Source organism: Lipophrys pholis (genome assembly GCF_963383615.2).
Source record: "Lipophrys pholis genome assembly, chromosome: 21".
In the NCBI taxonomy this organism is placed as follows: domain Eukaryota; kingdom Metazoa; phylum Chordata; class Actinopteri; order Blenniiformes; family Blenniidae; genus Lipophrys; species Lipophrys pholis.
In genome coordinates, this window is record NC_137649.1 from 15,201,258 (window position 1) to 15,228,612 (window position 27,355).

Sequence of the window (27,355 nt, forward strand, 5' to 3'; positions counted from 1 at the left end):
CCACCAGTCCTCTATGGGAACCCCGAGGCGGGCTGAAACGGCAAACTGGCTGATGTGATGACGTTACCGGGAGAAGCAGCTCTCCTGTGAGCTGACAGCTGATGGAGAGTCCTTGCCCCTCCTCCTCTTCCTCCGCCTCCTCCTCTTCTTCGCCACACACTCAACTCGGGATCAAATGAGGAGGACGCAGAGCGCAGAAATGAGATGCTGAATTTGGACAGAAACGATACTCGCCAACTGGAAGCCCTGGGACACATTTGGATGGAAAAACAGGCTTAAGTTTACAAAGATAAAACATTTTTGGGGGAGTGTTTTTCTTTCCGATGTGAGATCAATCTGGAATTTTCCTCAGTGGATTTCTGAAAATTTCAAGAACACTTCGTTGCCTTGCCACTGAAATTGCGTCAACAAGGCAGCTCACTGATAAAAACACATCGAAATGACTTGAGTGCCTTTTTTTTTTTTCTGTGTGCAGCCCATTCGGCTCCATGACATCGCTCATCCAGCAATGTTAAAGTCCACCGTTTCCTGACCTCATTTGTGCGCCGGAGGAAGTTCTCATTGATCACCGTCAATCAACGAGACGGCCGAGCGGGAAGCGCAAGTACTATGCACCGTTGTCGCTCTCTCTCATCCGACATCGAACCGGTAACCTCACGAGAGGAGAGGCGCTCGTAACCGTACACACGTCGCCTCCAAAGAACCTCTCCCTTTGGGTGTGTTTCCACTCGGAGAACCGCAGGGATGTTCGCCGCTGTGGAGCATGGCCCGGTGCTCTGTAGCGACTCCAACATCCTGTGTCTGTCCTGGAAGGGCCGGGTGCCCAAGAGCGAGAAGGAGAAGCCGGTGTGCCGAAAGCGCTACTACGAGGAGGGCTGGCTCGCTACCGGGAACGGCCGAGGCGTCGTCGGGGTCACGTTCACGTCCAGCCACTGCAGGCGGGACCGGCCGACCCCGCAGAGAGTCAACTTCAACCTCAGGGGACACAACAGCGAGGTAAGCTCTCCCGAGACGTTAAGGACGAGATCCAAGTGGTGATTTTTGTGTTGAAAACGACAAAGACATGAGTCACCTTTTTACTGCAAAAATCCCTATGATTATCACAATGTAATCTCAGTTAAACACACACAATTTGATTCCTTGTTTAATTCAACTTAATTGCCGCTTTTCTGTCATTTTTTTCACATCGTACTAAATTTATCTTCCTAACCGTGGAATTTGGAAATATTAATGCAATTACCATATATTATTTGTTATTGATAGACCATATCACTGTAAACCACTACAGCTTTCCATATCCTCTATACTAAAAGACAACAGAAGACGAGAGTTTCTCCATGTTTATCATTTGAAGATGATTATTGATCCCACCTATCAGACAACAATTTTTATTTAGGATATTACATTTTTTAATGAATACCTATCAATGCTTTGGCTTACACCCAAAAAGTTCTCTTTGTTTCAGATATTACTACAGATATTATTGTTTTTCCCAAACTGCTTGCTATTATTTCTGTGAGGTTTTAGATTTATTTGGTTGGTTACAGTACTACTATCCCCTCAATGGCTTTGGCTTGACAATATCAGATCTTTGCGGCGGCTCCAAGTCAAAATATTACAGTGCCGGAGTCTGTGGCATCGCTCTTAACGTTAACTTTCATAAAACTCTCCGAAGGTTCTCACAGTAAGCTCATGGTGGCTATTTATTTTGCTATCACAAAGGTCGGCTGAGTAATGTCCAAAGTTAGTATCTTAAATATTCCGATAAGTAGTGCTGTCATGAGTGGAGATTGCACACGGGTTGCGCTTTCTCTGTTTGTGGGTGTAGCTGGTGGTCCAATGGAGAAAAGCGGCTGTGTCAGCATTCCTTAAAGCAGCTGAGTGGAGAGTGGATGAATCCCGACACAGAGTGACTGAAGCACAGCAGAAATGTCATTTAACTCTAAACACTGGAACCTGGCCCAAGTACTTCCATTTCACTTCTGTTGATTCAATTTGTCCAGTGTGGAAGGGATTTACTCCTTTTTTTTTCGTTTCATGGTCTGGCTGATTTTCGTCGATGACTTTAAGACGATTGCTCCGACACACACAGACACACACACAGAATATTTCACCTTCAGCTTCTCATTGCATGACTACAAACAGCAGCGCACACATTTGTAAAAGGTGAAATATTTCTATGTAGTTATTTTAGTTGTGATTTTATTCGACTTTGTCAAAAGACTTTCCATCCTTACATTCCACCTCGACTCAAATCTGGTGCTTTCTCGCTATGAGCTGAGGGTGTTAACGACTTAACCCAAACAGCACAATTTATCTACCAAGGATTTCGTCTTGCTTTACTCCTCGTTGTTTCCAAATAGATGTTTAGTAAATGAAGTGTTCTGGAGGAGCGATGTTTCCGTTTTGATGACTTTGAACAGAAGCTCACCCTGGTCTGGACTTTGCTCTTTGTGCATCGATGTTCATAATATGTGAAGGTAGATTTCGCAATCTATGATTTTTCATGATCGATTCAAAATTATTTGATGACAATCTGCTTCAAAAATGCACTAAAGTGTTCAGGAAGTGAATATAATGATTAAAATATGAAATGAAAACAAAAAAGCTGTTTCATCTGGATGACTGAATTTAGTCTGTATGTCGTGCTCCAGTTTGTTTAATGTGTTTGGCCTCAAGCTGAAAACCTTGATTGTATATTTGTTGAACTATAATTGCAACTTACCTTTTCATCGTACTTTTGAGATCTCCGAGTACAACCCCATCGTGCCTTTACTCAGCCCAGCACCAGTAATGAGAGTAGTGAATGTCCTCTCCGCTTCCTCTAGTGATCTGATATAAAGCAATAAATAAATAATTTGGCCAATGTGAAAGCCACCACCCCGTTCACCCTGTGCATAATTTCACATTACTGATGGCGGAAGTCATGTTTCCTCATGAATTCTGTCACGTTATGACGGATGTGTCCATTCAGTCATGTCGTTTTCCATCCCAGTTCTGATGAGGATTAGACCAGAGGCACTGTAAACAACAACAAATTTGGGTGGCTGTGGTTCAGGGGTTATCTGTGACTAAGCTTCTATGTTTGAGGATTGAATCCAAAGTGTCCTCGATCAAGAAATTGAACCGCAGGTTTCCTCCATTAGTGTAGAGCTCTTTGCTTGGCAGCTGTTGCCTCTGGTGTGTGAATGATTGTGTGTGAATGGGAGGATTTGACAGATCATCAAAAGTGCCCTGAGACTGCTAAAGTAGTAAAAATGCAATCTCTAAGTGAAGCCCATGTGCTGTTAGTTAATGTATTTGCATTGGCAGAAACCTTTAGCCCACATTTAATTCATTTATTTGAAGCAGCTAAGTCGGTGCCTTTCAGTAACCTTTTTTTGTCTGCAAAAACGGCTTCCTCAGCATTAAATGCAGGCCCGTCCCCTGACAGTCCTGTCCTTTAAACGTCAGCATTGTCATTGGACACTTGTCATTGCCGCTGACGAGTGTCCTTTCGCACATATTGACTCAAGTCATGCCACGAATGAGCACACGCTTAGATGCAATATGAACTCATCCAGTAGAACTTCAGTCCTGCCAAGATCAATACTCATGTCAGCATGCTTAAGTTTGCCTATTATTCCTGTTGATGTATGGACCCGAGTGTCCTGTGATCCCTCTAATGTAAGTGAGCGCCTGAATGGATGTGTCTTTTGGATTTGGTCCAACTTGGACAATGTAGTAAAGTAAAAGCCGGATCTAAGGCTGCGTGTCAGACTGATGGAGGACTCTTCTCCTGCAGTACATCATTGTGCCTATCCCTGGACTAGGGCTATGATTTATACTTGAACTCACTCGCGGTGCGGAGATTTGCTCTGCAAGCTTTTCTGTGGAAAAGCTTTCACGTCGGGCTTCGTATGTTGTGGTGACGCCACCTATTGTCCTCCTCAAGCACCTATTTAAAGGCCTCTCGCGATCTTCAGATAATGAAAAAGTCTTCCAACCCCTGTAATATATCCTGAAGAACGTTTGTCCTCCTCGCTCTAAGTCCCCTCCAACCTCTGCGAGAGGTAATTACAATGTAACAACTTCAAAAGGTGGAGGTATGTGTGTGTGTTGCCTTGATGTTTCTGTTCTGTTCTCCTAACACCATCGCATGTGAGAAACACTCCACTTTGTATTCTGTTCAGCCGTATTTGACATCAAAACTGCAGTGATCGGCGATCAGGTGAGTACAGCTGGTATTGTCTAAGCCTGTTTTTGGAGAGCATTTTACTTTTTAATTTAGTGTCGCGTCTGCTTGAGAATTCATCTGACTTTTTAATGCGTTAACATAGATTGATTGATTCCATAATTGATATATTTTTTTTTTTTTACTTTCCAACACTAAATGTTTCAACCTGACAAAATATCCAGAATACCAATTGTATATATGTACTGGACGCAACAGACAACAAACCGCTGTGTGGCTAGCAGGCCAATGGATGTGATGCGTCAATGAGATCAGAGCGTGTTGCTTGACCCAGAGGATGGAACGTTTCACTTTAAACAAAACTGTGTGATGGAGAGCGTGGTGTTGTGCCAAATGCGCAACAAACAAACAAAAGAAAATCATCACTAAAGTTATTCCAAGTTCTTAGTATCACGAGTCCAACTGACCCCATGCTAACTTTAATGTAAGAAAAACAGGCGCACACGTATCCTCAGTGGTACAACTTTGCTGACCCTCTCAGACATTTTCTCATCACCTACAGTTTTTTTTTTTTTTTTTTTTTTTTAATCCCAGGTGTTTTCGGCCCATTTCTGGTGCAGCCCTGCCTCGCTGGTTTCACCTCGGCTATATTTGCTCTTGTTATCTGGTTCTGCCTGCTCCTCCCATCACCTCGCTGCCACCCGAAGAATTTGTGATGCAGGATTTTAAAGTCTTTGCACCGCTTCTTCACAACAACGGCCAGCATGTGGAGCTGGCTTGTCTTGCCCCCGATATGATCACCCAGTCGTTCCAAGTTGTTCTTATTGAGGCCGAGTCCAAGACGACCCAGCTTTTTCAGAGATTTATTTCCAGGTTCAAAACCTCATCTTATAGTTGCACCAATTTGGTAATTAACCTGTCAAATACAATTCAAATCTAAATTGGCAGTTCTTTCATTGGGATCATTGTGCTCCGCACCAACTTAACAAAAAGGAAAAAAGCGCAATGCAAAGACGGTGTGATGCCGTGTAGTTGTTGTAATGAGCACATTTAATTTATTTTGTATACATGTGAATAGATTAGTCATACTCTTAAATTAGAACTACACTAGTTTGTGTGCCGTCTTGTTGCCAGAATTTGTACTATAACGTATTTGCATGTGTTGTTGTCAGAACTGTGCGACTACTCTTTTTAGACCAAAGATAAATCAACCAGACAAACAAGAGAGTGCAGAGCTGCAAGAAAGATTGTCCTCAATTGTCCCGGTGCTATTTTTATACCCACATTTAAAGAGAGTGACTAACCTTTAGCAGCAGGCTTGTCACTTACACCACCCTAGAATAAAATCCAAAATAGATAAAAAGAAACACTGCGTTTTTACATCTTTTTATATGACATATAATGCTGCCCAAAAACACCCTGTGGGATGGGCGTCAGAATAGATCAACACTCCTTTTGACAATACGGCACTTGTTTTTCTATTACGCCGCCTTTAGATGGTGAACAGAGTGAACAGCCAGTCACTAGGAGTCCATTCATTCGCAGTACGAACTGAACATCACAGACAGGCTTGGCAATGGCTATCACCATGTTGACAGAGAAATGTTGGCCACAGCAAAGGTTTGGGGCAAAGTATCCATCTGGGAGCTGTGATGTTTGTCTTCGTTCTCAGGAGACTTGTGGGTGTGTGCTTGCCCAGAGGCAGGAGTCCCAATGTTAGTTTTCCCCTTGAGGTCAGATCAGAGCTTTTCTCCAAGGGAAAGGAGGAGAAGTATACAAGGCCATAAGCCAACAGAGACAGGTGACACCAAGACACGGGCTTCTGTGTGCAGCTCCACTTTAAAAGTTAAACTCGCAGTGCAGGGTCTCTGAGCCTCTGTGGCTTACATATTCGCCCTGTTCCCACCTACCCACCCAACCTGCCCTCCAACAAACAAGCGTTTCAAACAAGAACAAAAAAACAAACAAAGAAATCCCTAAAGGTGCTTAAAGGAGAATAAGAGAAAATAATTGGATGAATAGCAAGACACTCCCCCGTCTGCTCTTTCGCCATACTAATTTGGGAGTCCTATCTGTAGTGATGAAGTTCAAGCAATTTATTATTTACGTCTTACTTGAGTCCATTTCAGAAACTATACTTTTCTTTTTCTTCAGTATCGAATCCTTTCCCACGTAAGGAATGTGAGATAAAATTTTTTTTGACAAAATCATAGCCAGCTAAGGAAGCTGTAATCTAACATCCTTTTTACATCCTTTATAGTACACCATGAATAATCTGTTGTGTTTGAAACTTTCAACTAGAGTTTGGTCAGGTTTTAGTAAAAGTAGTTTGCAGAGAGTGCTCAAGTCATTGTATTGCTTTAAAAATGGTTTCATTTGATCTCTGCAGACTTCCACTAGTAAGGATTGTAATGAATCAAAAAAAAATGCATCATGTTCCCCTCTGTCTTTTTCCCCCTGTGCTTCTATTGTGTGAATATTTCATACGTTCAGTTTCTTCCTGGCAAAAGCATCATAAAATGGTCAGTGTCTCCAGTTGAGAGTCTTGTAAGAATCAACTCTGATGTGACTGATGTGAAGCCTGTGAACTCTTTACAAAGGAGGAAGAAGAACTGGATGATCTCCGTGGTGTACGTTTACAAAACAGTCAGGTACAACTCCAAATTTAGGTCATATTAGAGGCTGAATTGTAGAATGAAGATTTTCCCTACTCTGTTTTAGTCAGGTTCACTCACCTTGACTCCCATCATGACCTGACACTAACATGTACATCAGTCTTTTTACATTATTCAATTTGTTCTTTCCTGTGCACCTCAGTTCTCCATCCTCATTTTCCTTCCCATTATCTTCTCAGCTGTGCTTCTCACTGCATTGCCTTGACACATGTTTCAACGGAGTACTTTCTCCTCCCCTCTCCTTCTCTGACTTCTTGTCAGTGAAGGCCCTGCTCATGTCTGAACAGTGCATGTCTCCTTTGCTGCATTAATATGATCTCACCAAATGTGCTTAGTGGAAATGGCTTTAGTGTGCTAATCCATCCTTGGAGAGGACGTGTTGCATAACACTCAGGCTTGACTCCTTCCCTCCAGCCAGGTGTACTTGTCAGTTCACTAGAAATGTCTTGAAAAGGGACAGTGTGGCCTGTGCCTTGCTGCTTGCTGTTGCCGCAAGCAGTGTAGGGACACACTTGGGTTTTACAGGGAGTCTGTTCCAAGGGTAAAACGCCATCCTTCTTACATAGACACTGGAAGGCTAAAGACAGAAAAAGATAAGATAGCTTATGCTTTTTGGACTGTATCTAATGCTTTGATGAGCTGATATTTTACATTTGGTTTTTGGATTTGGCATCTAGTCAGAAGCCGTGCCATGAGCATGAGGGGAGTCACTCTAGGGCATTTTCAGCTCAGTCTAAAGTAAACCGCGGAGTCCCACAGGGCTCTGTGTTAGGACCCAAAGTTTTCATATTATACATGCCCCCCTGTAGGGGATGTTTTTAGGACACTCCATTAACTTAAATATTTGTGCAAATAATGCCCCCCACCCCACCCAAAAAGAAAAAAGAATATTGAACCAGTGTTGAAGAACTACCTCCGACATAAAAAAGAGCCAGGGTCCCTGGAAGTGATGGTGGGCCCCGACAGAGTCCAGATATGTGCATAACAAAGTCTGTCTGAATGTGTCATGGAGAGACTGAATTATCTGAAGCAAACTAAATCCACAGACCTTCTGTGCAGAGTTCTCCAAGAGGTTTCAAAACAACTTCTGTGCAAGTTCCTTTAACTGTGTGTATTTTTCTCTCCTGCTAATTTACTTTCCAATTTGCAATTACACAATAAACTATGAACTCATAATTTGTGAAAGCACACAGTGTTGTGTATATATTTGCTCATTTAATTTCATAGTCCTTGCAGTACTTTCTTCTACATGATTTAACTATTTCCGATACTTATGTTTGAAGCTTTGTAAATGTAAACAATTCCTAATATATGAACCGCAGAAATGAAAGTTATTTTGCTGTATTTGTTATCGGTAACAACTGCTAGTGCATTCAACCCATTGTACCTGCAGAACACGGTCATCCCACAGATCAATACCAAACCCGATCACCTCCTGTGAGTACAAACCCTGTATCAGAGCTGCTGCCTGCTTTCTTTGTGGACACTTCTTTGTGGTCCCAGCAAGACGCCAGGGATTGAATAACAAATGCAAACCAAGGCAGTGTAGGAGTGAACACTGTGCCAGCCTTCCAAGCAGAAATGGTCAGTGACCACATGCATAATTTAAAAGAATTAGACACATACAATTTATTCTTGTCTTACTCATTGGTCAGGATAGTGCAGTGTTTTGTGTGCTGTAGTTCTCTTTATTCCTTTTTTTTTTTAAACATCAGTTGTGTTTTAATTAATTCAGGGGTTTCTTCCAATAAAGTTTTGGGCATAAATGCACAAACAGTCATTGTCCAAAACATTAGAGTTAATGGCGATTAATTTTTTTTTGTCATATTAATTCTTTGTTTTTATGTGATCCTTCTGACCCTTCATTGTCCTGTAGCTTTTCACTCTCATCCTGTCTGTCTCCATGTGACGTGTGATCTCCCAGATCGCTGCGTCACAGAGAGGTGCTCAGCTGTCCGGCTCGCAGGATGCCTGACCAGCTCACACTAATCTCCACGCTGTGCTAAATTTACAGACCGTATATTCTCACCTCTGTGTGGCTGCAGTTAAGTGTCCACACACGTGAGATCCAGCATGTGTAAAACCTATGGGAATGTATTATCTTCGGCTTTTTGTTGTTGTTATTATCAAACTGTGTGCTCTATACGAATAATGTCAGACTTATGCAACCTGGATCTCATACCTAATTTAATGACTCCATTGGTGGGACCTGATTGAGGCTGTACTAAACTTCCAAAATCCAATTTGATCACCACAGATTGCAGACAGTGTGCAAAAGGAGTCACGACGTGGATTTGGGTTTTCCACCTTTGAGATCCTTGCGCATGGATATGTGTTATCTTTGACAACACTGCTGCACAAGCCTATTAGGTTTGCACCCAGTGAGCACTGCTGCATGAGTGATTGCTGTGCCTGAATGATAGATGGTGGGCTGCTTTTAATGGTCCGTGAATGTGGTCAACTCAGAATGACATACAGACCTCCGACAGGCCTTTTCTCATTGTATCCTCTCCGCAGCTTGCCAGCTGAGGCCTACATATTAAGATATATACCCCTTGGAGTGGGACTGAAAACACGCTAAATCTGGCTCACGGAACACTGTATTGCTGAGTGAGGACAGCCAGGAGTGATGAATGCTACTGTACATGCTTTACACTTGAGGAATATGTGTATTCATATCAACAAGTTGGGTGACAGATCACTCTTAGGTTCACCAAGGAGAACAACTGACATTGACAAGTGGGAAAATGTAGTCAAAAAGCAATGAGTGATTACGGCTGTTTCAGTATTGCCATTTGTCTTTTTGTGTGTGTGTGTTTCTCATTTATCCATTTTTTTCTTAGACGCTAAGGCTATTTCAGCAATAATGTATTCTGAGTGCTGTACATGAACAATTATGTATAAAACTCAATAGCAATGACAGATGTTAATAAAAAGACAAAAAAAAACAGAAAACATCCATTCAGAAAATGAGGGAAAAAATTTTTAAAAAGTGCAAGAGTTAAATATTCAGTGTAACATAAAATACACAATTGATTTTCTGAAAGGCAGCAGCAAACAGGAATGTCTTCGGCCAAGTACTCAAAGCTGTAGCCGTCGTGCACTTTTTATGGTGTTTGTTCCAAATATCTGGTGCATAAAAACTAAGAGCAGCTTCTGCATGTTTGGTTCTGACTCAGGAACAGAAAGCAGTTTTGATCCAGAGGACCGGAGTTGTCTGGATACAGAATGTGTATTGTTGTCTATTCCTTTCACAACTTTGTAACAGTAGTAATATTTTGAAATCTACCCTTTAATAATGTGCACTACTTTCTTGTATGTGAGAACTCGAGCAGCAGTTCGAGTCAGCTGCTGCTGTATATCTATTTCTTTAGGACGACCAGTAAAGACAGCGTTGCAGTGGTCAAGTTGCCTGAAGAGCAATGCATGGATTAACTTTGCTGAATCCTGCTGAGACATCAGTCCTTTAACTCTTCCTGTCTTCAGATGATACTAAGCCGTCTGTGATCGTTTTAATAGAGCTGCTCAGACTCAGGTCAGAGTCCATGATCATACCAAGATTGGTGTCTTTGTTGTTACATTTAAACCTCACCAATTGAAGGGAGAGCACTAACTTTTAATCTTTCCTCTTAGGCTAAAAAAACATCTACTGCTTCTCTTTTCATCAGTGTTGGCACATCCAAACGTTGACCTGCTCAATACAATGCTTGTCTTCTGGTGAAATGAGGGAAATCTGTATAATTATGATTGCACATTTTGTTGTATCTAAACTGTGAATTGTTGTATTGTAGACACAGAAATCCGTGTCCTGTGTACAGGGAATAGCATTGGAACCAGTTGTAGTGTTTAGTGCTGTACTGGTGATGCCCACCCAGTGTTCCCTCTCTTAGAAGCAACAGCACTAAGATCAATTAAAACCAGGACTGTGTGTGTTCAGCACCATTTCAAGTAAACTTTATAAAGGGATCAAAATTAGACACATTTCAAAATTCATGGCTTCAAGATTTCTTTAAATGGGGAGAAATGTTCTCACTGGTGGATGTCTCTTTTGTGCCCGCCCTGATTTATGTGCAAATGGTTGAATTATCTCGGTTTCAATAAGCGTTTTCCAGCTTTTTATTTCCCTGTGATATGAAATTATGTTACATACACAGATGACGATTTGAAGATTGAACTTCAGGGATAATGACGGGATAGTGCTGCTGTGTTGTGAAAAAGAGCAGGACTGGCTCTCAGCCACTGATCTATTGGACTTGAACTCAGAGAGTGTAAGCCGGACTAAAACCTGCCCCACGTTGTGTGTCTGCGCGTGTCCAGCCCACGTGCTTCACTCAGCGAGAGCAGAGCTGCTCCCTTCTTAGGATTATTCCCCCTGAGAATAGGCTGAGTCACGCTACAGAGGACCACACACATACACACACACACACACACACGCACACACACACGAGGGCACAGCAAGGTTGTAATCAAGGTGGGTGACACTGATAAAGAAGCAGCTATAAACAGATTGATCTCTACTGTTCATTTCTAAGTGTTTAATACCTTCCCCATGTGCAACTCACACTTTGAACCCAAGATGACCCACCACTCGGTCCACCTCATGCATGCAGATGCACAAGCTTTTGATAGCTGGTTTTGCACACCTAAATGTTTGAATGCACAAGGTATACATTTAAAATAGAAGCAGTTGCATGGAAAAGCAACTGTAAATTCAGATTTGGTTTATGTCACTTTCAATATCTAATTCTTTGGATACACGCAGCTTCTTTTTATCTTTAAAAATAGGCAAACTCACTTTTATGTATTTCTATCCTAGTGTGATGTTATATTTAGCCATTTGAAGCATGCAAACTAGGTTTTTGCTATTTTAGACTTCAGATGTTGTTCTGTTTAATTTATTGCGTCAGTGAGAAGCTCAGACCAATAAAAAGTCCCACAGTTTACAGATCCCTCTATCTTAAACTCTTATTTTATCCACCTCAAGGAGAAAAACTTGTGGTGTGAAGGAGTTCATTTGGTTCTCTGTCTCGTGAAACAACATAAAACTGTCAGCTAATCACTTCATTTCTTTTGTTTCCTCGAAGGTGGTGTTGGTGCGGTGGAATGAGCCTTTCCAGAAATTGGCCACTTGTGACACAGACGGAGGGATTTTTGTGTGGATCCAGTATGAGGGCCGATGGTCTGTGGAGCTGGTCAATGATCGTGGAGCTCAGGTAATCGGGACGAAGGGAACAACAATAATTGATTGCTTTGAGGCTGCAACTAATAATTGATTGATAATCGGTCAATTATATTTCCCTCCCAGTTAATCAGATTTGTTTCCTTATTCGGAAAAACGAACATTTGGATTGATTATGTTACCATGTGCTAGAACAAAAGGTTGCTCCTTGAATTATCTCTTAGATGATATTCAGTAAAGAAATTACAAGTTTTTCAGTGAAAAACCTTCAGTGAAGCATCGTGTCAGTGTTGGTCATGATTATTCTGATAGTGTAAAAACCTTCCTCAGTGGACTTGGATGCACCAGAGGTGAAGTGTCCGAGATCCACTGATCCATCAGCTCCACTAAGCAACAGCAGTCAATTCTTTTATCTATCAATATATCCATGGGAAAGACTAACACAACGTTCCATCACACATATTGTCGTGACTTACCCTGCAGTTGAGCTTCCTTCGCCCTCGTAGATAACTTTGTGCTCCCATGCCATGTCATATCAGTTTTGCAAAGATTGCATGTCTGTTGGTTTGTGAAGCGTGAACTGCTCCCACACCAGTGAAGTTCCCTGTAAAAACACAGTCTCTGCTCTGAATCTGCTTCACTGCGTTAAAGTTTTTTTTATATATATATATTTGACTTCAGTCAGGCAGTGTCACTTCTTTTGGAAACAACAAAAAACAAACTTTGGCCCTGCTGGTGACGTAAACGAATCTGCAACATGACAAGTGAATCATTAATTGTGCTGCACAACAACACTTTAAACTGTCAATATATGTTGTAATATTCGCACACCTCTGATAGTTTGGTGGGAATCTCTTCACTCATCGCATGCAGACTCGCTCCCATCTGGAACAATCCTGACATCCTTCATAGAAATAAACCATTAAACCTTCCAAGTTGGCAAAACAAACGAATAAGAAACTTAAAACAACATAGGTCTCACAACTCATTTATTAAGTGTAATGACAGTCGAATCATATAGATTCAACCATTTGGAATACCTTCAGCTGAAGTCAGTAGTTTTATTTAGAACATATTGATCTTTTGGGTCACATATCTGTACAAACATGTTAAGAATGACAAAGAAAACCAATATTCAGCTTGTAAAAATCAAGGTTCATTGTACAGAAGAAAGGATGTTCAAGATGGGACTTACTCCTACAAATATATGTTCAAACTGCACGGATGGTCTCAGATGATTCTCTACACGCACTTTGGCTGTGTGCATCACTTCAAACATTTTGTCAAAAGATCTGTGAAGACCTGTCGTACAATACTAGTCTCATCCACAGTGAATCCTGCATGCGCTTTGCATCTGTAAGCGTCACAAAAACTTGAAATCTCAAGATAGTTTAAATATGAAGCAATATAAAAACTTTTTAATGGACCACATCACATTCGATAGAATGTAAGAAAGTAACTGATAATGTTGGTATAAAAGGAATTCATATAAAACACTTTAAAAACAGTTTTTCTTCTTGCTACTACTTGGAAGCGTTTAAGATTCTACCAATATTGTGTTATTTTGTTCCAAATGTAGGTGAGTGACTTCACCTGGTCGCACGATGGCACCCAGGCTCTTATCTCCTATCGGGATGGTTTTGTCCTGGTGGGCTCTGTCAGCGGTCAGAGGCACTGGTCCTCTGAGATCAACCTGGAAAGCCAGATTACCTGTGGTATCTGGACTCCAGATGACCAGCAGGTAAAGCACATGCAAACAATTATGAAGGTCATGATTTTCTCTCGGCACTCACAGCCAGAATTTGAGTTTTAATAGATGTTGAAGATTTAGGTTTTTATTTGCCATTTAGAATATGTAAACTTGTCATTGAGAAGACGGACAAGCTCTTAGAGAGATTATCGTTGAGTGACAGCGGGCATTCCCTGCCTTGTATGTGTTGGATAACCGTTTTCTTTCCATAATAATTCACCTTGGGTCCAACAGTTTTTGTTTTTTTCCAGTTTCTTTATGTGTCGCTGTCCTTGTCCATCACCTTCAATGCATTTATAGAAGCTTGTCCATGTTTTTTTACATTTAGAAAAAAACTTTTCATATTTATTTCTTCTTTATTTTTTTGCCATCAACTCCTTTCTTATTCTAGAGTGTGCTTCTCTAACTGTCCAAATTAATTTTGTTCCTCTGCCTTCTATTGCCTGATAACACTTCACTGTTTCCTCCCAAGGTGTTGTTTGGTACTGCAGATGGACAGGTCATAGTGATGGACTGCCACGGGCGCATGCTGGCCCACATACTGCTGCATGAGTCGGATGGCATTGTCAGCATGTCCTGGAACTACCCCAACTTCCTGGTGGAGGACAGCAGTGAGAGCGACACAGACTCTGACGACTACTCCCCACCGCAAGGTACACTACTTGGCATTCGATATGAACAGAAGACAACAGACATGAAATTACCCATTGGTACAAAGAAGCAGAGGAGTACAGTGAAAGACTGGGACTTTAGTACAACATACATTCATTGAAGCCTAAAGTTAGATTTGACAGGCAATTATTTTTTATTAATTCTTCAGCGCTGATACCAATTTAGACTGTCTCTTCCACTGAGTTGTGGGCTGAATCCCCTCTTGGCCTGAGCACATCAGCTTACCTAACAAGCTCGTGTTTAATGGTTCCTATTCAGTTTTGTTATATCTCCCTTGCCCATCAATTGAATTGGTATTGGTGAGGGATTCGTCTCCTCCCGCTGTGCTGTCTTTCCTCTTTCCCCTTTCCCCTTTATCACAAGCCAAGAGGTAAAGCCGAGAAATGCTTCCCTTAGCTGAAACACTGATTATGCTCTAACTCACTAATTAAAGCGATCAATATGAATTGATTGACCCCAATAGAAATTATCCCTCAAGTCGACAAGCTGACGGAGGCACCAGGCCACCTCTTCCTCTGCATGCGAGATGTCATCAGGATATACGACGATGACCCATTATCAGTGCACTGCACAGCACAATGCACGTCATTTCCAGCAGCATCGTCTGTCTGATTTAATGGAACACCTACTGCAGACTGCTTGCTGTGGGAACGTAGTGATTGTTACGAGAACAAAAGTCAACATTATTGAAGGATATTTTATTAGTGATGGTCTATAGGACACTGGGGGATCAAATGAAAGAGTACACTCTGTGATATTTTGAATGAAGAAATGTAATTAAAGTATACAAAAAATGGTTTACTCCTCTGTAGATGAGTAAGACTGATTCAAAAAGGGTCATCTTATTGCTTTTTTACTTTAAAGAGGGCATTAAATCTCATAGACTAATAGAAAAAAAAAATTATATATATTATAGCTCTTAAAATTTTATTTAAAAAGTTCAATCTCGGTCATTGTGGAAGTGACGTGTTAAAAGTGGTGCTGCTTGAGCTCTTCTGTGTGTATGGTTGTGTATCTGTTTGTATATATGCATGCACGCGTATGCGACTTTTGTTTGCGTGGTTCTGGTCTTAGCTGTTTGTTTTTATCTCTTCTCAGTACACAGCCAGAAACCGTTGCTGACGGTCAGCTTCACATCTGGAGACATCAGCCTGATGAACAACTACGACGATCTCTCACCCACCCTCATCCGCACCGGCCTGAAAGGTGTCTGGACGTTCTGTCGTTACTCTCATCATTCCACACCAGATTTAAAAAAAACAACCTTCCAGACGCTTTGTCTCGTTTTTTAATTGCCTCTTTCACTAATTTATTCATGCGTCTTTAACAATGAATATTTCTGGAATGTTATGCTGCTAATATTAACACTGCTGAGATGCTGAATACGCTCTCCTCTGTTTTCGCTGCAGATGTGGTGGTGGAGTGGTGCTCACAAGGGGATTTACTTGCTGTGGCCGGGATGGAGAGGACGCTTCTCTCCCCTGACACCTCCTGTCCTCCACCCACCAGGAACGCCATCGTCAAGTTTTACAACGTCGGAGGCGAACATATCTACACACTGGACACACCAGCTCAGGTAATCGGCTGCATTTACAAGAGAACTGTGCTCAGCACTCACATCTCTTATGTACGTTCATTTTTATGTAAGATTGATTCTCTTTGGTTATATCTGTAATCATTAAAGTTAATATATATAAACAAGGTTATATATAAGGTTTAGTACACATTTATATTTTATCCAACTTGGGCTATGACAGGCCACCAGTTCTTCACTGAGCGAACACAAAAAGACAGTCACCCCTTTTCACCAACCACCACTCGCTTTTCAGAAGATCTATGCTAAACCTATCCCTGACCCTCAGTGTTACAGAGATGACTGTATTTAGTTTCAGCTAGAATGTCGTCATGGTCATGTTATTCAGAAACCTGAACATTTAACTGACATTTGGTCTCCACTTTAACCTCGTGAAAGGACATTGTGCTCTTGTCATTAAATGCTTCTTCTTATTGGCACTGCAGCGCCCCATCACTACGCTCTGTTGGGGTCACCGGGACTCACGTCTGTTTCTGGCGTCGGGCCCGGCACTTTACGTTGTGCGAGTAGAGCACCGCGTTGCTGCCCTGCAGCTGCTCTGCCAGCAAGGCATCGCCACCGCAGTAAAGGAAGAAAAAGACGTCGCCAAGCTCACCATGCCTTCCCGCCTCTGCTCCTACGTCACTGCCGCTTTTGTCCCCACCATCAAGGTATGGCAGACAGGAGGGATTCAGATTCAATAAAGCAGGCGTTGTAAAATTTATAGTGCCCCCTCCCTCCACAAGCACACGCATAAATTACTTTGGGTTTTTTTTTAAGTGAAATTTTTTTTTCTATATATATATATTACAAGGATCATCAATACTGTAAAATATTTTCAATCGAAGATGACTACATGGTCTTAGATTTTGAACAAAGGTGAAACATCAGAACCAGTCTGTGAAAACCCAAATGTTAACAAACAATCATCATACCTCTTTTTTCCTTAAGACTGTTTCTTCTCTATCGCTGTAATTTAAAAAAAAGATCTTGCCATTTGCCTCAAGATTACCTGAACTGAGCTAATCCAATGGTTGTAGTTATTGTTTCCTTTTGGAATTATTATTATGCTTTAATGAAGTGGTTTGTACTTTCTGAGGTGGCCCATGTTTACCAGGTGGAAAACTCAGAAATAGCAAAACAAATGTATCTAAACTGTTGTTGTTATTTCCAGCCGCCCATACCAGATCCAAACAACATGAGAGATTTTGTGAGCTATCCGACATCCGGAAACGAGCGTCTGCACTGCACCATGAAGCGTACAGAGGACAACCCTGAGGTCGGGGGACCCTGCTACACCCTTTATCTGGAGTACCTTGGGGGTCTGGTGCCGATTCTGAAGGGCAGGCGAATAAGCAAACTGCGGCCTGAGTTTGTCATTATGGACCCAAAGACTGATGGGAAAACAGGTGGGACTGAGATTCTGTTAAACTGGAGAACAAACCGAAATTTTTACTTCAGTTGTCCAACCTGAATGTATCTGAACGTAACCACACATGAGAGTACTTTAATAATTACTCTTAACAACCATGAAAATACAACTTTATAGTTTAAACAAGCTGTTGCTCCCCTATATTTCAATGACTCAGATTTGGTGGCGGTCCAAAGGAACAAAGTGTATTTTATGTGATTTATTGTTTATTTAAATGGGAGAAATTTTTGTATTTATTTTCTAACACTCCAGTAAACTTGCTATGCATGTTCCTCTCAGACATATCTAACACTCTTGAGTAGTTTTCCACCATTTCTGGAGCTGGCAGAGGGCAGACAAGGCCCATGTTAATTAAAAGTTGCTTAATGGGGGCTCTGATGGCCCCTGGGTTTCTCATAAATCAAGCCTCTCCCCGCTCAGTGATAAATGAAGCCAGCCATGAAATGGTTCCAGCCCATTCACACTTTAATGTCCGTCAAATAAATTAGCTTGACCTGAAATGGAGCAGCAGGCGTGGTTTAAAGGTTCTGTGTGAAGAGAGGGTGAGGAAGACAAATAAACAAAAAAGTACTGAATGTCGGTACCTAAAAATGTGAAACTATAGTTGGAGCGTCGTCTATTTTTCTTGAAAAATTCTGTTTCTATGTTGTTAAAATACCTGAACAAGCAATAACTATAGAATTCACCACACTATTTCAAAGAGCATAAGTTTTGTCATTTGTTCATATTCCAGCAGTTTGTGAAACGTTCAACTCGCTGGGAACTCTGAAAGTTCCAAGCTTGGAGCACTTACAAAACTTGAGTCTCCAGAAAATAACACTGTCTGTCTTTCCCCCTTCAAAGCTGCAACACAAGTCAAAGAATTTTTGTTGTGTTCGAAGCATCTATGCACTTAAAGACACATTTACATTTCTTTTTCTTGTTTTGCAGCTAACAAGTTACAGCTCATGAAGTCTCGCTATTCATTTTATGAGTTAGGATTATTACAAAGACCGTCATTACGATAAAACAACTATTCTTCAAGTAGATCCCCAAATCCTGCTGAGTTCAGTGGAATCAAATTTGTTTCTCAGATCTCAGAAATGTCTCCATTTGGTAAATTTTGAGTGTTACCGCATGCAGAATGTATGTTTACCAGTTGAGAACCAGCTATTCAACAATGAATGACTAGAATCAGCAAGCTTACCATGACATCCATTGTTATAAGAGCTGGATGATGACAAGTAACAGTTCATTTGCATTCTTTTTGTTTAATTAATGATTTGATTATTCCTCAAAAAGTAAATTCATTCACACAGTTTGTCATGTTGATGTTTTTGCCCTCAGATGAGATCTACGGGAACAGTCTGATATCAGCTATGATTGACAGCTGTAACTGCTCTGACTCCAGTGATATTGAGCTGAGTGATGACTGGGTGGGCAAGAAATCTCCAAAGATATCCCGGGGTAGCAAATCCCCCAAACTCCCCAGGTAATCAAACACTGGCTCTGCATGTTTCAGCATGTTGCATCTAACAATCGTGGGTTTTTAATTTGACACTTGGTTCTTTTGGCTGTACATTGCAAGGGATGGCATGAAATGGATAATAAGAGTTTGGCTTTCTTTTAGTTTCCTCCTTAAAACGAAAAGAGTGAAACTCTTAACTAAACTGATCTGATCATATTTGATTAATCTGCTTGGGGAAATTCCTTTTTTTCTGCATTGACCCATCAGTGGGCGGTGGCCACACTACGGCGCTCTGGGGAGCTGCTGGGGGCCAAGTGTCTTGCTCAGGGACCCACAGTGGTGACTTGTCAGCTGTGGGGGTTGAACCCGCCAGGTTTTTTCCCAAGTCCATCTCTGTAACCTCTAGGGCACCACTGCGAGGAGCTACTATGATGTTTTTTTTTGTCTTTTCTTCACAAAGAAAATTATAAAATTGTAAAGGATCTCTCCTTTATTGATGTCCTGCTTCAGAAGTGAATTTTGTTGTTTGCTTTCTGGCTTTTTGTTTTCTTTCACTGCATGCCTAAACCTTTTTTTTTTTTTATTTGCCACCTTCTCTGTAGAGACTTAGTTTGTCCCTTTACCAACAGGATCAACATAGATCCCAGAAAATCCCCCAAACTGTCTCGCGCCACACAGGAGATCTCTAGATCACCTCGGTTACCCATCCGGAAACCTTCGATAGGGTCACCGAGTCTAACACGAAGGGAGTTTCCTCTTGATGACATCACCCAGGTACATGTTAAATTGCATGGAGTGAGATGCCAGGGATGGATCATGTTCATGCACCATGGATCTCATGCTTTTTACTCTGTCTGTGAAAATGGTTCCATGCAGACAATAAACACAATTGTTACTTTTTTTTCCCCCCAGCAAAATTACCTCGCTCAGGTCACATCCAATATTTGGGGAACAAAGTTCAAGATCGTGGGGCTGGCCACATTCTTGCCAACAAATCTTGGTGCAGGTAACCTGTTCACAAATGTTACTGACATTAAAGTGTGTGTTTGAAGACGGACTCTAGCAAAACACAGATGCCACCAGTCATTTCTTCACTTGTATAATTTTAACTGTGGAAATAAAAAGAAAGGAAAAAATATTTGCGATACTATAACAGGGATTTTAATAACTTAGAAGATATTATAATTAGGAATCAATCAAAATAAGCTTGGAATATTTCAGTTTTTGTGTAATTATTCTATAACATATAGAAGTTTTGCATTTTTTGAAGCAAATTGATTAATCCCCTTGGGGAAATTCCTTTCCATTTTCTTCAAACATTTTTAAGGTGCGCCTGTCCAGTCTGAAGAAAACCTGATGCACTGCTAGCCATCAAAGATTGGGAACAGTGTCGGAGACTTATTATGACATTTATTCTTCACTGCAACCCTCTTTGTCAACTCAGCACCAGTGTGCATCTTTCTTGAATAGGCTTGCATTCATTAAAAAGTCCAGTGGCACGAACAGTATGCAAAATTAACATTTATGAACAGGCCAAAGCAGTAAAAACACAGGCTGCCATGCTGGTTTTGTTGTTATTCAGTAGCATGAGCAGCAGCAGCAGCGACTACTTTGTCTCTGGAGGTACAGGAGGCAAACGAGGACAAGCGAAGTGTGATCACACATTTTAGATTTGCTTGTGTCTGGCACAGCGAGTGATATGCACCTAAAGTGGAGAACAGAAATATGTCCTTGTTTTAGATTGAGAGTAGTATGATTTGAGATGGGCTAAGTGATCAGATCTTGATAAAATAGTGAAGTAGCCTTTGAAGATGCATAACTGTTATAAATGTTTTTGGGTCAATCTGGACTAGAGTTCCCATTTAATGCCAGGTATATTAAAAAAAACAACAACACACACACACCAGCTGTCAATTCAGTAAGTCAAACTTGTGAAATTTTCTTCTTTCTTCTCAGTTATCTACAAGACGAGTCTCCTCCATCTGCAGCCCAGACAGATGACCATCTACTTGCCAGAAGTGCGCAAGATCTCTATGGACTACATCAATCTGCCTGTCTTCAGCCCGAATGTTTTCAGCGAAGATGAGGATGACCTGCCTGTCACAGGTCCTGCTGGTGGCACCGATGACAACCCGCCTTGTACTGTCAACATCCCTATTGCCCCCATCCATAGTCCTGCCCAGGCTATGTCCCCTGCCCAAAGCATTGGCCTGGTCCAGTCCCTTCTAGCCAATCAGAATGTCCAGCTGGATGTCCTCACCAATCCCACAGCAAGTCCTGCTGGAGCAGCTGGCAGTGGGTCAGACCAAAGCCAGGAAACCATCCTGACAGCTCAGTACACGGTGCCCACCCGCTACTCAAGTCCTGGTCAGGTCATTTTTGGGGGGCTGGAAGTGGGTCGACTAGTGGTTGGACCCCCACCTTCTCATCTTCCCTCACAACAACAGCAACAACAATCCAGTCAGCTTCAACAGCAGCAGCAACAGCAGCAACAACAACAACAACAACAGCAGCAACAACAACAACAACTACTACAACACCACCACCAACAAATTCAGCACCACCAACAGCAACTTCAACAGCAACACCTCCAACAACAACAGCAGCAGCAGCAGCAGATGCTCCAGCACCAACATCTCCAACAGCAACAGCACATTCAGCAGCAGCTCCAGCACATACAACAGCAGCAGCAGCATCAGCAGCAGCTCCAACAGCACATACACATACAGCAGCAACAACAATTGCAACAACAGCATCAACAAATTCAGCAGCAACTGCAGCAGCAACAAATGCACCACCAGCTGCAGTCTCATCAGCAGCAACAGCAGCAGCAGCAGCAACAACAGCAGCAGCAGCATCAGCTACAACAGCACCACCATCAACTTCAGCAGCAGCTTCAAATTCAAATCCCGGTTTCCTCCATGTCATCGGGACAGCTTTCAAGTGCAGCTCTGCACCAGCTTCAGCCGGGAGCGCTGCAGATCCAGATCCCTCACCCGACAGCTGATTTAGTGGCTGAGAGAGCAGTGGGTGGAGAACATGAGCACCTACTGAAAATCAAAACCACTCGGTCAGCTTCACAGCTTGCTGAGGGCGATACAGTGGTGTTCAGTGCGCCTCTAGAGCTCAGCAAAATGAACCCCCCGCCCCCATACCCGGGGACAGTGGCTGCTGCCGTGGCTGCAGCAGCAGCTGCTGCTGCTGCCGCCTCTGCTACAACTACAGCTGCTGGTGCTGCATCTGGAACAGGAGGAAGCGCTGGTGGAACTCCTCCCCCTGGTGATCTTTGCATCAAAAAGGGAGATTTCCCACTTTATCCTTCAGGTCAGCAACAAGCGCAGTACCCCACACCGCTGGGCTATGAGAGGATAACAACGTTTGACAGCAGTGGGAATGTGGAAGAAGTATGTCGTCCTCGAACGCGTCTCGTCTGCAATCAGAATGTCTACACACTCCAGGGTCCCGGCAGCTCCGCCACTCTCAGGGTCACCTCCTCCTCATCTTCTGCTGCAGCTGACAAGAAAATCCAGTTGCCCTACTCCTCAGCTACTCTCAACAGACTTACTGCACCTCGTTATTCCATACCCAGTGGAGACCCGCCTCCTTACCCCGACCCAGCCAATCAGAACAGCACTGTGAGTAGGAACCCTGCACAGAGGCTCGACAGCAGTCTGATCCACGCCACCCTCAGGAGGAACAGCCGAGAGGCCGCACTCAAAGTTTCCCAGATGCTGGAACCGCCTAGACCACTGCCTCCCAAGGCTAAAAACAGTAGTGCACTAGCAGCCTCATTCCAGCAGAGGGTGCCAACAGCCTTATACACCTGCAGTCAGTGTAGCAGTGGATCCAATGTTGGAAGCACTGCCCCAGGGAGCGCTAATGGGATAGCAGGAGGAACTATAATCAGACAGGATTTCCCTCCAGGGAATGGCGCACCACACAGCACAGTCATTGTTCACTCCAACAGCGCCACTCCTCTTGCCTCCCACTCCTCTTACAACTTGATGAGCTCACTTGAAGGATCAGGAACTGGAGCAGGAGGAGGAAGTAACAGAGACCGGGCTGATTATGTGAATTCAGGTTTTACAGAGGATGAAACGCTGAACCAGTCACTGAGGCATTTGGCCCTCGGATCAAATGATGCATTGGGGCTGGTTGTCAAACGCCCACCTCCTTATCAATGGGATCCTGCTGCCACAGAGGAAGTGTGGGTTCCTCAGGAACGGACAGCTTCTCTGAACTCTGCAGGCCCCCACGGACAGCACAAACCTCCCCCTCTTATTCTTAGTCCAACTCAGCACTTGGATGTAACCAGGCTGCCTTTTGTTCTTTCTCCAAAGTCCCCCACCAGCCCCAGTGCGGCGTCATTCCAAGCTGCTGCAGCAGCGACAGGCTACCAAATCTCTCTCCAGTACCCCTCTCCTGCAACTGCCTACTCTGGAGCCCAGCTCCAACCCATCCCAGGGTCACCACGCCCCTGCTCCTCCCCAAAGGAGGTGGTGGCACCAGTGCCCTTCTCACAGCAGGATGCAACCATTGTGATCCCACCAGGTTACTCAGCAAACCTTGCCAACCTTGCTTGCTGCCCGCTCCCGCCTATGTATCCAGGAGGAAGTGCTTGTGCCGGGCTTCCCATCCCTCCTATTGCACTCCATACCCCATGGGGTACCTATAACTCTTGCCCACCTATGCCCAGTCCTGCAGTGCCACTACCACCCAAAGCCTCCCACATGGTAGTAGATAAAAACGTGGTCTCCCCACCTCCTCCTCCTCCCCCACCCCCTCCACCACCACCAACAGACCTGCAGAGTCATGGGGGTTTACAAGAGGCCATGGCAGAGGCAGGGGAAGGTTTCCAGGAGGTGCTTTCTTTGACTGAAAGCCCCGTACCACAGCGGTCTGAGAAGTTCAACAAAAAGAACCGTAAGCGTGTGGATGGTCGTGCCGAGGAGGGCAACGTACCACCACTGTCTGAAGGCAGCAAATCCAAAAAGGAGGGCAGAGCACTGGGCGATTTCAATTCACTCATCTCTAGTCCTCGGCTGGGAGGCAGAGACAAAAAGAAGTTGAAAGGACAGAAGGAGCAGCAATTGAAAGCGAAGAAGCTGAGTAAAGCCACTGCCAATAGTGAGTTCCAAGATAGTTCAGAGAGTGAGCCCGAGCTGTTCATCAGCGGGGATGAGCTACTCAATCAGTGTCAAAGCGGGAAGAAGGGCTGGAAGAGTAAGAGGAACCTGAGAGCTGCCAGTGAGCTGGACGAGATCAAGTGTCGAAAAGCCAACGAGAAGGAGGACAGAGGGCTGGGAAGCCAGGGGTTTGTTTATGTCATGGCAAACAAGCAGCCTCTGTGGAATGAAGCCACGCAGGTCTATCAGCTTGACTTTGGAGGGCGGGTCACACAGGAGTCTGCCAAAAACTTTCAAATTGAACTGGAAGGCAGACAGGTGAGAGCCACTCTGCAAACAAGTGTCACTGCATGTAGCAAATGATGGACTTATGTGTTAATGTTGATGTGATTGAGTGACTGTTCTGGATCTTCCCTTAAGTCACAGAATGATTTTGTTTTTGTTCAGTCATACAGTGAGACACAGTTTTACTTTAACTTCAGACTTACTATGAAGATATTTGGTCAAAGCAGATTACTAAACAGAGTTAGTTAATGACATGTTCCATCAATGAAATACCTAACTTACTTTTTGTGATAACTTCATTTGTGTGTTTTCTTAAACGCAGGTGATGCAGTTTGGCCGGATTGATGGCAACGCCTACATACTGGACTTCCAGTATCCCTTCTCTGCAGTCCAGGCCTTTGCAGTGGCTCTGGCCAACGTCACTCAACGCCTCAAATGAGATGATCCCTCCCTACTTACCCCGAGTTATATCTGGGATTTAAATGCAATCTGTTGGAGGGGCATGGTTGTTTCATTTGAGTTTGATAAAACTCCTGTGAGTGGATTTTTGGAGAGGAGACGCATACCAGCCCTGGCCATGGAGAGAAACACAATCACGCTGCACTACACAATGCTGCCACTAGAGTTGGTGCAATAAGCATTGGCTGCATTTGTCCAGGATGCCGTCACAGCTGCTGCAACTGGCAGCCAGCGGCATCCTGCAATGCATGTAGGGCCAAAGAGCTGAGCTTTGCTAATCATCATGCAAATAAATGCTGCTTTAGCTTGAAGGAGCTTACAGACGTGAGAACCGACCGGTTGCCCGAGAGACGGGATTGTCAAGGTTCAGTTTTTTAAAAGAAGCAGCAGTAATACTTGAAAACCACACTCTGGAGATCAAAGGTGTTTATCCCCAGAGCGCACAGGTACCACTGGGCACTGAAATCCATTGCTGTACAAACCTTTAGTGAGACAGTTACCACTTTAATATACTGCTTTTGCTTTTAGGATTTTATTACATGAAAAACATGGTGGAGGGTCTGAGGATCTTTTAGTTTTGTTGCTCTCCGCCATACCTTTTGTTATTATCTCAGCGTATCTTGGCTGGAGTCGAGGCTTAGATATATGCATCATTTAGGAGTACTGCTACAAGTTTAGACTGTCCACTGTTGTGAACGGTGTACCACTGTTTAAAACCCCGGGAAGGTAAAAAGTGAACTTTGAAGGAAGGAAGAAATGTTTCTGCTACACCGATTTCATTTGTACGTACATGTTCATTTTTTTCCCGATATGAATTTTAACATTTTTGTCTTTGTGATCTACAATCCTCGCGTTGTCATCACGGTTTCTCTTATCTGCTTTATTTGGGAGACTGACTTTGAATATTGTTACGTGGTCTGGAGAATTCAGGTGGCAATGATGTGCAGAAGCGCTCCGGCTGACATGTCCTCTAACGAGCTAGCTTTTTACTAATGGTGACACTAGAGCCCAAACATGTTACCGAGACCGAGACTGAACGACCAAACCTCTGGCATGAAGCAGTCCGTCACTTCTGTGAAGTGAATGTGTCAATGGGGGGAGCTGTCCCTGCTCCTAACAGACCACAGTATAACATATGAACAAGGTACAGGAAATATTTTTGTATATTTCACCAATGCCATTTCATACTCTTTTCATGTAAATACTCATTGGTTATATGTAGATGTTGTAAAAGAGACTTGGGTGACACCGACAAATCTGTTTACGCCTGTCTCCACTGTGTTTTAAGTGTAAGTTCAGGTGTGGAGCCAAGCTGTTGTACTGTGTAGTTCAATAGCATAAACTACAAGAAAAGCTGTTCACTGAATCTTTGAAGTCGGAACTCAAATGAAGAATGAAGCTGTTGAAATCTATTTCGTAAGCTGACTTTAAAATCTGAAAAGCTGGTTTATTCTCATTCTTGTGCTCAGTTTCATGTGTTGACGCTTGTGTTGAATTGAGAAAATGAAGCAGGGCCAGCTGGACGGGAGGGTGGGCTTTAGTAAACTACTCGGCGTATTACAAATATGTGGTTTGGCTTTTTAGTTGCATAAGATGGTAGCAACATCATGAAAGGCATATTGTTTAGGCTTTATGAATGAAATGATTTGAGTAGCTGTGATAAGGATCACCTCAAACATTTGTGCCAAAATTCCAATTCAAACCAACAGGCTAAGAGGGAAGCGAAACTCTGAATATCACTTAAGACCAGCACTGTTTTTAAGGTCTCCGATTTGATGAGAGTATGACACTCTTTAGTGTGATTGTTTCATATTAAAACAAGATGCATGTGTGTTAACGGGGGATTATAATGAAGGGGACTGGAGAAGAAAAAAAAAAAAAAAAAAAACTTGCGATACTAAAGATGAAAAGAACACGAGCATGTCATGAGGAAACACCCACCTTTTTGTGTTAGTTGTGCAATATTTTCTTAAGGAAAAAAATTTCCTTTTGTCATGACTTTTGACGTTTTATTTCAGCATCTCAGTTGCTGGTCTGTACAATTTATTTATGAGATTATTTCCTAAAGGAGATGGTGGGAGTATCTATACATACTGTATATTGTGGAGTTTTCAGAAAAAAAACTTTTTTTTGTGTTGATTTAAAAAAAAAAAGAAATAGAATTTAAAAAAAAAAAAAAAAAAAAGAAAGAAAAAAAGTTTGTTGCAAGTGTAGCCTGAGCGGGGACAGTGAGGGTGGCTGAGAAGGGGGGGGGGGGGGGGTGAGAGGGGAGGGGCGGGGAGGGGAGGGGCAAGTTTTTTTTCAGTGTTTTGTGAAGTTTTCATTGGATGGAAAAAGATGTGAATGAGTAAGTGCCCAGTTTAGTGTAGTTGGTAGACTAGTTCTGTAGAGTTTAAGTGTTAAGTCGAGGTGTGTCTGTATTCAGCTGTGCAGTCTACCAATCCCATCAGTGTTAAATCTATTCTCTTCGGATGTGTGTGGTCATGGCTTCTTACACATAAAAACACACATGCATCATTCACGAGTTCACAAGTGAACGCCACTGAGCTCATGTTCATCGCTTATGGACTTGGTTAAGGATTC

At 42.8% G+C, this 27,355-nt stretch overlaps 1 protein-coding gene across 1 annotated transcript; it reads left to right on the forward strand.

The window, feature by feature from the left end:
• Positions 1–744: 744 nt before the first annotated feature.
• On the forward strand, positions 745–26,914 carry tulp4a (TUB like protein 4a; the record flags this gene model as incomplete). Its single annotated transcript, XM_080490794.1, has 13 exons — positions 745–996; positions 11,934–12,062; positions 13,608–13,769; positions 14,251–14,431; positions 15,549–15,656; positions 15,860–16,026; positions 16,470–16,694; positions 17,198–17,432; positions 18,782–18,926; positions 19,532–19,676; positions 19,815–19,908; positions 20,859–24,346; positions 24,636–26,914. The coding sequence occupies 13 exons, from the start codon at positions 745–747 to the stop codon at positions 24,750–24,752; spliced, it is 5,448 nt and encodes a 1,815-aa protein (XP_080346920.1). The 3' UTR covers positions 24,753–26,914.
• Between the last annotated feature and the right edge of the window lie 441 nt (positions 26,915–27,355).